The sequence below is a fragment of the Podarcis muralis genome, chromosome 5 (genome assembly GCF_964188315.1).
Source record: "Podarcis muralis chromosome 5, rPodMur119.hap1.1, whole genome shotgun sequence".
Taxonomy (NCBI): Eukaryota; Metazoa; Chordata; class Lepidosauria; order Squamata; family Lacertidae; genus Podarcis; species Podarcis muralis.
Window position 1 is genome coordinate 101,762,972 of NC_135659.1, and position 10,129 is coordinate 101,773,100.

The following is a 10,129-nucleotide window of genomic DNA, read 5'->3' on the forward strand; positions in this document are numbered from 1 at the left end:
TAACGTAAGAATATCTTTCACAACTGAGCAGTGGGGTGTGGTAAGGGAAGACAAGCTACAACAATTAACTAACATTGTTCACGGCTCCTGCACAGAAAAAGCATATTGTGGAGAAAAAAAATAAAAGAATTTCTTCCTCTCAACATTAGAGGCATATGTATTTTTCTTGTTTTGTCCCATTCTGGACAATTCTTTTGAGACCAGTTATAAATGCAAATAATTGAGCTGTAAATAAATCATGATTTATAGCAAGATTTCTGCCATCTTATTACACAGTTCTGTCCTGACACTGGGAATTTTTGACTTCATATTTCACAGCACACTTGAGTGATACATTTCCCCAATTCCACACAGAAGTAGAGGTTCTCTACCATCACCCACACCTTTTTTTTAGAAAGTTTCACATGAGACCTCTAGTTTGTCAAAAAAGTCATTTTTAATGATAAACGTGTAGAATAATCTACAGTTTCTCAGAACATGAAGAGTTTCTTCCTCGGTGAGAAATGTTAGAAAGCAAATGGGGCTGCAATACGCAGGCAAGCCAGGCACTGGTGAATTCCGATTTTCAGGCCGCAACAGTGGGAAGCGGTCTGGCTTGTCCTTCCCAGGCCAAAGCTGCCTCCAGCTGCCCGGATGTGGCTGGTGCTGCTGCCTCCAGGAAGACTCACTTGGATTCCAAGCCTCAAAAGGGCCTCCACCATCCAGAAACCCGCAAAGGCAGCCCAGGAGAGCTCCTCCCTCACTTCTTCCTCTTGTACCTGCACAAGGACAGGAAGCAGAAAGCGCGTCAGTCCTCTGGTGGGAGAGGCAGAAGAGAGCCGGAGGGAGAGACATGGGTGGAAAAGGCAGGGAGCCCAGGAGCCTCACCTGGAGCTGGCTGCTCTGAAATTCCCTCCCTTCCTCCTTGAGCCAAGACCCAGGCGCTTGCGGTCTTCAAACGAGGGCCTGCAGGAAAGAGATGTCAGGATCACGGCCAGGCACGGCCTCTGCTGACGGGGGGGGGGGGGGGGCTGGCACAAGCCTGTCCCCCCAAAGAGGTGGGCGTGATTCCTTTACTGAAGGGGGTTGGACTAGATGATTCCAGCTGGGGAACTTCTGGCCCATTTTAGCAGCTGGTTTTGATGCCCCTTGCACTCTGGCTCCCAAGCCCCCAACAACTTTCTCGCTTGGGGCGCTCTGCACAACAAAGATTGCCTTTGTTCCTCATCTGTGGACTGGAGAGGTCACTCCTAGCCCTGGCAAGAGGATCACCAGGACCGTGAAGGAAAGGGATGATGGGGGGGGGCATGCACAATACTCACCCCGCCCGATACTGCTTCAGGGCTCTCCGGCTGGTGTTGGTGAGCTCCTCATCAAAGACGGACGTCTTCTTCTTGTGCTGCTGCTGCCTGGGCCCTTGAGGAATGTGGCAGAGAGGGAGACCCCCGGTTAAAGCCAAGGCGACCTGCAGCCCTCTGGCAGCCCCCCCCCCCCCGAGAAGTGGCGCTGCTGCTTACCTCCCTTGGCCGCTGCGGACGGAGCCTCCTCGGGGATGGCCCTGGCACGCTTGGGCCGGCGATTCCTCTTGGCCAGGCGCTCGGCGTACATCTGGGACTTCAGGATCTCAAACTGGGACCGCTCCTCCGGCTGTAGGGGCAGCACAAAGGGGGCTAGCAGTGCTTCCTCCCCCAACTCACTCACTAGCCCCTCAAAACAACCGCCCCCCCCCCATACACACACACACTCAGCCACTGCTCACCGTCAACTGGGCCGCCTTCTTCTGAGACTCCTTCATGAACTTCTTCCGCTTCTTGGTGCCTCGCAGCGCCAAGTCAAACTCCTGCAGGGCCTTGGCAACTGGGCGAGAAGAGAGATCCCAGAGGCAGAAGGTGAGAAGCCAGGAAAGGAAAGAACCCCCTTTCGCGGCCAAGGCCCCCCCCTGCCCCCTCTCGCTCTCCCGGCCAGGCCCTTACGCTTCTCCTTCTTCCTCTCCTCCCGGCTCTGGAACCAGCTGCGGGCAGCGCCCTCCGCCCCTTCCTGAGCACTCGTCTCCAGTTTCCGCTTGGCAGTGTTGATCTAGGAGGAGAGCAAAGTCAAGGGGCTGCTGTTGGGAGAGCCCCTCTTTGGGCACAGCCTCAATGCCCAGGAACCTCGGCAGGGAGCCAAAGAGGGCTGCCCCATGTTCCCTCATCCACCTGGCGGGGTGGCGTCCCACGGGGGAAGTTACCACAGAAGGAGCCAACTAAAGGGGAATCCCAGAGGGCCAAAGCAGGGAGGCACTCAAACCAAATTGCTCTGCAGGAACTTGCTTGCTCCCTTTTGCAAAGATAAGCACTTCCATGAGCCCAGGCACCCCTAAGGCCTCCTCCCGCCCCCCCCCCACCTTGCTGCCGCCTCTGCCTCCTCCTCCTCCTCACCTGGGCCTCCGAGTGCTGCAGCTCCCTCTCCTCGCGCTCCAGGCGCAGCACAGCATAGACGTCCGACTCCAGCTTCTCAATCTTCTCCCGGAAGCGCAGAATCACATCTGGGGGCAAAGGGCAGCCGCTCAGCCTCCCACAGCGCCACCCCTGGCCTAAGGGTGCCCGTCCCCATGCCCTGCTCCCCAACCCCGCCCTGCTGCCACCATGCTTACCCTGGGGAAGGACCCTGGCCTTGACGGGCGCCTTGGCGGCTTTCACGATCTCCTTCAGCATCTTGCGCTCCTCCTCGCCCACCAGGGAGACGGAGCGGCCGGCCCGCCCTGCACGTGCTGTGCGCCCCACGCGGTGCACATAATGCTTGGTGGTGTTGGGCATCGTGAAGTTGATCACCTGTGGCGAGACAGGAGAGCCTCAGGAAAGCACCTGCGGGACTGGGGCAAGAGCCCACCTGGTCTGGCATCCCGCTCTCCCAGTGAGAAGCTGAGCAGGACCCAAGCTGGCGGAGGGGGAGAGCCACTGACCGTTTTGACACCTTCAATGTCCAGTCCTCGCGCCGCAACGTCCGTGGCCACCAGCACATCAATCTGCTCGTCCTTGAAGCGCCTGCAGACAGCGGCAGCATCCGCAGAGAGGGAGCGTCAGGGGCAGCCGGACTCTCTTGCGCCACCTCCTCCCCCACCCCGCGCTCCCAGCCCTGCCTACCGGAGCCCTTCCAGGCGCTGCGCCTGTGAGAGGTCACCATGCAGCTCCCCGACACGGAGGCCCATCAGGCCCAGGAGGATGTGCAGGCGGTGCGCTTGCTTCTTGGTCTGCGTGAAGAGCATCACGTGGTCCAGGAACGTCCGAGTCAGCAGGGCTGAGGAGGAGAGGGATGGGAGGACACAAAACTCACAGGTGGCCTGTGGAACTCACTCCCACAGGGGGCAGTGACGGCCACCAACCTAGAGTGCTTTAAAATAGCATGGGGGAGGAGAGGGCTTTCGGTGGCTCTTAGCCAGGATGACCACGCTTGGCCTCCACAGTCGTATCAGCAGTGCTTCTGAATTCCAGCAGCTGGGAACCACAGGAGGGGAGAGGGCTTTTGGGCTCAAATCGGGCTTATGGGCTTCCTCCCTGGGGCATTTGTTTGGGTGCTGGGCTAGATGGGCCTCTGACCTAATCCTGCAGGCTCTGCTGATGTTCTTAAAAGCCTGATGGATCAGGCCAACAGCCCATCTAGTCCAGCTTCCTCTTCTCATAGCGGCCAAAAAGAGGCCCCTATCAGGAAACCAGCAAACAGCATCTGAGCACAAGAGCGACTCTCCCAGCAACTCATATCCGGCAGAGCAACCATTATGGCTATGTGCTATGGGGTCATAAGCTACCCCTGAGGGCTGCTGGACCCCCACTCCAGGCTCCCACCTGCCACAATTGCCTCCCGGTCTCCCTCGCGGCTGGGCCGGATGCGGACAAACTCCTGGCGCAGAAACGGGGCCACATCTGTGTTGCTGTTCACAAAGACCCGGACAGGGTTCTTCAAGGAAACGGAGGCCAAGTCTTTCACCTGCCAGAGAGGGGGAAGCTTTGTCAGCCCTGCCAAGAAGGTCACCCTAACACTCCACTCCTCCCAAGAGAAGCAGGACATCCGGGTCCAAGGGAGATCACAGCAGTTCTGCAGCAGAGCACCAAGATTCAAATACATGACAAGATTCCTGAGGCCACTTCCTATCCGCCCAGCGCACTGTCACAACTGCACCCTCCCCAGTCTCCTCTCTGAGTCTCCCTTGGTACCTCGTCTGTCATGGTGGCAGAAAAGAGCATGGTCTGGCGATGTCGGGAACACAGCCGGATGATCTCCTTCATCTGCTCCTCAAAGTACTCATCCAGCATCCTGTGGGGAACGGGAGAGGCAGGTGAGCAAATAGGGCAGAGGGTGGGGCTCCTCCTCCAGGCACAAAAACTGACAACGCAGCCAGCCTGTGCCAAAAATCTTAAGGGCTGTCACATGGCAGAGAGAACAGCCTTGTTTTCTCCCGCTCTGGATGGGAAGACTTGAACCCATGGCTTCAAATGACAAGAAAGGAGATTCTGACGGGAAAACTCTCTGACCGTAAGAGCTGTTCGACAGTGGAACGGTCTCCCACGAGAGGTGGTGGACTCCTTCCTTGGAGGTTTTTAAGCAGAGGTTGGGTGGCCAGCTGTCAGGGATGCTTGAGCTGAGATTCCTGCATTGCAGGGGGTGAACTAGATGGCCCTTCTAAGTACCTTCCAACTCTACTGTTCTCTGACAGCTCTGTTCTTCCTCCAGTGCCCAGGGCAGCCTACCTCTGAATATGGGGTTTTGGGGTTCACAGATGGGGAGAGCATTGCTCTTGTGCTCAGGCCCTGCTTCTGATGGACCGCTGTGAGAGCAGGATGCTGGCCTGGGTGGGCTTCCTTTGGCCTGATCCTGCAGCCAGGCCTCTTGGTGTTCTGAGGGCCTCCCCCCCCCCCGCCCCGCCTGTGCCCAGAGATTCCCCTCACCGGTCAGCCTCGTCCAGGATGAGGACCTCAACGCTGTCCAGGTGGAAGGAGGGGCAGTTGTGCAGGTGGTCAATGAGGCGTCCGGGGGTCGCGATGAGGATGTCGGGGCCCGAGCGCAGCGCCGCCTCCTGGGTCTTCAGGTCCAGGCCCCCTACAAGGACACAAACCGGGCGGGGGCATGAGCTCCCCTGGTGGGCAGGATGGGTGCAAACAAAGTCACCCTCTCCATCTCCAGGTCCTGCTCACTCACCCACGGCCAGGCAGGCGGTGACACTGGTGAACTGCGCCAGCTGCTTCGTGACAGAGTGCACCTGAATGCCCAGCTCCCGGGTGGGCACCAGAACCAGCACCCGCGTCACTGGGGCTTGGCGGGGCTTGTAGATCAGGCGCTCCAGCACAGGCAGAATGAAGGCCGCTGTCTTCCCTGAAGACAAAGACATAGATCAGCCTCCTGGCCCACCCCAAGCCTTTGCCCCACCCCCACTCCCTTGAACCCGGGGCTTACCTGTCCCTGTAGCCGCACATGCGCAGATGTCCTTCCCCAGGAGCCCCACAGGGATGCAGGCCTTCTGGATGGGGGTCGGCTGCTTGAAGCCCAGGGCGGTTATTGCCTGCCAATCACAGCCGTTGGGAAGAAGCCAGTGTGAGCAGGTCTCTGCCCTGCAACTATGCAAACACTTAACTTGGAACGCGCTGCTCTCTGGCCTCTCAGAGGGACTGGGTCTCCACACTGACATGGGCAGTAATCCCAGCATATGATCATTTCAGGGGAGATGAATGGGAAAGTGGCCATTTCTAGCTCAGCCCTGTTAGCTACTGCCCATACACAGCCAAGGGGAGTCTTCAGTGCAGGAAGGCAAACTACGTCACCCAAGGTGCTTGGCATGGCGTGCTGGTTGACCTAGCAGATTCCAAGAGAGAGAGACCGATCTACTCTCAGACTACAACTTATTTGAACTCAGGGGTAACATTTTATCATCTCGAGGCAATACTTCAGGTAATTTTGCTGATAGCCTACAAAGGCAGTAATTCCAGTCTTTCTGCAATCTAATACCGTATTTTTCTGTGTATAACACGCCCCCTATTTTTTGGGACTCCAAATAAAGCAATCCCCCATATGCACTATCCATGTATAAGACGACCCCCAATTTTAAACTTGAAAAAATAGGGGGGAAATATAGTCTTATACATGGAAAAATACAATTAATAATAATAATAATAATAATAATAATAATAATAATATTACTACTACTACTACTACTACTACTACAGCCCCAGAAAGTGAAATACTTGATTCTGGTGGCTGGTTTGATTCTGAACATCAGGTGGCTAAGCGCTCTCAGGATCTTTAGAAAATAATCAGAATTTTTAGGAAAGTGGTTTTTTTATACCAGAGGAACCAATTGCAGAATGTGGTAGAATTTCTTATTTCAGCTTTGGACATGTAATAATGGAGAAGAATTCAACTAGATTTCAGAGCATTGAATTGTGTGGACTGAGGGAAATGAAATGTCCCACTGAAGCAGCAGGAACCAATCTAGACAGCTGCTTTGACGGCAAATTGTGCATGCACAAAAGGTCAACACGGTATCTTCTTGTAGCATTTACAGATCTACCTTTAGCTTTTGATTTGATAGACAGAGTTTGGTCTAAGCTGTTCAATACATATATTGAAAAAAGACCATTGATTTTAATTTAAAACCCACATTCTTATGCTCATCTTAAAGTGAAAGCAAGTTAAATGTCCCCCTTACTAACCCCTTTTTTAGCAAATAAACAGGACTGACTGACAACTGACAAGGACCCCCTCTCCCCACATGAAGTGACCCTGACCCTGTGATCATCACCTGAGGACCTTCTTCTGATGCCCTCCTCCATGAGGTCCAGAGGGCGGGCAAAACCTTTTCTGCTGTGGCTCCTCATTTGTGAAAAGCTCTCCCCAGAGAAGCTCGCCTGGCGCCTTCATTACATATCTTTTTTTGCCAGGCAAAAACAACTTTTCTTCAACCAGGCCTTTGACTGATTAACCTTCTACAGCTTTTTTAATGTGTTTGTGGGAGGAGAGTTATGGGTTTGTTTTTGTTTTCTTATGTATTTTGTGGTCTCATTTTGTATTTTTGTGAACCGCCCTGTGATCTTCGGGTGAAGGCTGGCATACAAATTTAAATATAAATAAACAAGAACTTTCTTCTTCCATCCTCCAACTACAGGCTCATTTAAGGTCCATTTACCCAGAAGCCTCGAACCCTGTTAACAGTACAGTGGAACCTCGGTGAAAACGTTCGAAAACCAAGAACCAATGGGAGGTCCATTGAGAAAAAAGAAAAACACGCAGCGGACCTATTTGAAAACAGAAGCAATTACTTCCGGGTTTTCGGCATTCAGATTCCGAAACGTTCAGCTTCCAAGATGCTCAAAAACCGAGGTTCCACTGTATGATGAACATCCTAATGTTATCTTTGCTGCTAAACAGTAGTTTTTTGTTTTGCTGTCCTTCCAATAAGAGATACCAAACAGCCACTTTCGCCATCTCCCTCTGAAAGAAAGCAGGATCTGGCTACCTTCAGCAAGGGCCGGGAGAGGTTCATATCTTGGAACGACAGGCTGTCATCGTACTGTGAAGCATCTTCAAAGAACTGCTCAGGTTCCTAGAAAGGAGGATCAGAAAGAGAAAGCCTGGAACACAGACTCACAACATGAGGGAAGGACCCCTGTTTCTGCAGGTACTCCTTCTCACCCAGCACCACCCAGCATCCAAAGGCTCACCTCCTCTCCACCTCGCTTCCTTTTCCGTCGCTGCTTCACCTTGAGTGTATCTGTAAAAAACCACACGACCCCCCACCAAAAGATGATCAGAACACCTTACAAATCAGAGAGTAGCACCTCCTACTAAAACCTCGATTCATGCAACTAGCTGCAAAAAGTATGTCAGCTGCCCCACTGTAAGGCACAGAAGATGCACACTTGCTCTCTTCTGCCCCGGTGCCTGCACAGCACATCCATCGCCATGGTTACCAGCTTTTGTGAAGATGCTCTCATCTGCCGAAGAGTACTCAGACTCCAACTCCTCCTCCTCCTCCTTTGCATCTTCCTCCTCACTTCCTCCAGCATCCACCTTGTCTACATTCTCCTGTGTAGCCTCCCCAGCATCTTCTTTTGCTGGCCCTTGTTTAGCTTGCTTTTCCTGGAAAAGACCCCCCAAATGGGACATTGTTTTTTACTGCCCAGCCTCCTTCTCTATGGCCAAAGAGTTTATTGTCTTGACCAAAGACCCAAACGATTTCATTACAATTTACCAAACTGTAACAAACAACGTACAACAACTACGTACTCCAAAGCATCAAGCATATAAAGAAAGGGAGTCAGAGTCTGTATCATCTGCTAGCTCATACCTAGCTTAACTTCCACTAGACCTCTGAATTTCCAGCGCAACTTTTTGCAATATTGTTTCCTTTTCTCATCTTTCTTGCAGCCAGAACATAAAGCACCACTTTATGTGACACAAATCCGTTAGAGTCAAATATGTTAGGGAATTGTTTCTGCCATTGTAAGCCTGCTTCTAAACTTCCTTCTCTAAGATTCCACGATTAAATAATGTTCCACAGAACCAGAAAAACTGCTTGAAGATTCTCTAAGGGTCCCTACAGAGATGCAATCACACTGCAGGCACCTTATGCAAAAGGCAAAGCCCACACAGCTCTTTCATGGGTTACACATGCCGCCCCATCCAGAAGCTGATCTTGCATTAAGCAGAGGATTGGGCTAGAAGACCTTCCAGGTCCCTTTCAAATGTATGGTGTTATGAATAGCCACCTGCCCTGACTTTGGGGTCCTGAAAATGGGAAGTTCTGTTGTGCTTAGGTGAGTCATTCTGCAGTCACAGAGGTTCCCCTGCACGTGAAACAGACCAGTTGGACACTTTGTTTTGGAGGACACTACTTTTGGAAGGCTACACAACATCCACACACAGGTGCAACAAGTGGTGGGGACTGAGGGGTATTCAGCACCCCCAAATTTTTCAAGGAGGGGACGGGGCTGCCCCAAATTCCTGTGGCCCTGCTCCACCTCCTCCTCCCTGCCGATGTCATGTGGGCAAGAGTGTGGAGCTGGCAGCCCTGCCTCGCAGCCTCCTCCTCCCTGCCTGAGGTCGCGTGGGGAGGAGGAGGCCAAGCATGGAGCCCAGCTCTGCGCTCCCCATTCCGCACCCAGCGCTCGAGTACTGGCACATGGCGTGTAACATGATGCATCACATGATGTGCCCCTGCAATGTCGAGGGCAAATTGCTGCCCTTATCCACGCAGATACAGGAACCCAGAAGATTCCAAACCGGTGGGAATTTCTAACCTGGGCTTTCCTTTTCTTTCTGACAGTTGCAATCTTCTCGTCCAGGCTGGTAGCGGATCTCTGCATAAGAGAAAACAAACAAGGTGAGTGCAGGAGTGGAACCCCAAAGATCAGAAGCTCCAGCAGGATGACCTCATGGGAACCCTGAGGCACGGAGCAACCTTCCCATCTGGACTTTGCAGGTCTCAGAGAGCAGAGCAGGGGGGACAGAGAGAAGGCCCAGAAACCTTTTTTGCTCCAGAGGAGGATGAAGAAGAATTGGCAGTGGCTTCGGAGAAGCTGCCCTGCTGGATCAGACCAGAAAGTGGTGGTGGGAGGGGTTTTTTTGGGGGGGGGAGTAATAGCGCAGAGTATGGGCCCCTGCGGAGCCCCCCCCCCCCCGCTCTCACCTTCCCCTTGAGCTGCCTCAGCACCTCCGCCCAGGGGCCTCCGCTGGGCCCCGCCGACGCCTCGGCGAACGCAAAGCCCGCCGCGAAGTCTCCGCCGCGGCCGCCTCGGCCCACAGACACCTCCTAGGGGGAGACGAGACAAGAGAGGTGAGCGGAGAAAAGACGGAGCGAGTGAAGAAGGGAGAGAAAGAGGGAGAAAGAGAGAGAGCGAAAGGGGGAGAGGGAGAAAAGAGGGCGGGAGGGAGAGCAAGGCCCCGCCGGAGAGGAGGAGGACGAGCGGGGCAGGCGCTGCCCGGCTCTCCCTCCCCGCCGCCCCCTCGCCTACCTCGGTCTCGGAGCCGCTCTCCTCCTCCTCCTCGGCCTCCTCGCCGCCGGGCCCGCCCAGCCTCGCCCGCCATCCTTCGCCGAGCTCCATCGTGGTCTCGGAGGGACCGGAAGTGCAGGGCGCCGGGTGCGCCACGCAGAGCTCCGCCCGTCCGGCGCCCTTTCCCTTCC

General features: G+C 54.2%; 1 protein-coding gene across 1 annotated transcript; it reads right to left on the bottom strand.

Annotated features, from left to right (window-relative positions):
• Nucleotides 1–416: 416 nt before the first annotated feature.
• DDX27 (DEAD-box helicase 27) lies at nt 417–10,110 on the bottom strand. The gene is made up of 21 exons (XM_028735728.2): nt 9,960–10,110; nt 9,635–9,757; nt 9,246–9,305; nt 7,917–8,085; nt 7,668–7,717; nt 7,463–7,549; nt 5,407–5,512; nt 5,152–5,325; nt 4,902–5,052; nt 4,170–4,269; nt 3,801–3,942; nt 3,102–3,255; nt 2,921–3,002; nt 2,612–2,789; nt 2,397–2,503; nt 1,953–2,055; nt 1,739–1,836; nt 1,497–1,626; nt 1,302–1,395; nt 868–945; nt 417–758 (listed from the first exon to the last, which is right to left on the bottom strand). Exons 1-21 carry the CDS (start codon nt 10,047–10,049, stop codon nt 740–742), a joined length of 2,295 nt encoding a protein of 764 aa, XP_028591561.2. The 5' UTR covers nt 10,050–10,110; the 3' UTR covers nt 417–739.
• Nucleotides 10,111–10,129: the final 19 nt, after the last annotated feature.

Excerpts from the sequence above, each read along its gene's own strand:
- DDX27 (XM_028735728.2), bottom strand. The coding sequence starts at position 10,049 with ATGGAGCTCGGCGAAGGATGGCGGGCGAGGCTGGGCGGGCCCGGCGGC. Across the intron at positions 1,396-1,496 it reads GTCCGCAGCGGCCAAGGGAG|GGCCCAGGCAGCAGCAGCAC; the intron begins GTAAGCAGCAGC and ends ACATTCCTCAAG. Across the intron at positions 946-1,301 it reads CTGAAGCAGTATCGGGCGGG|GCCCTCGTTTGAAGACCGCA; the intron begins GTGAGTATTGTG and ends TCTTTCCTGCAG.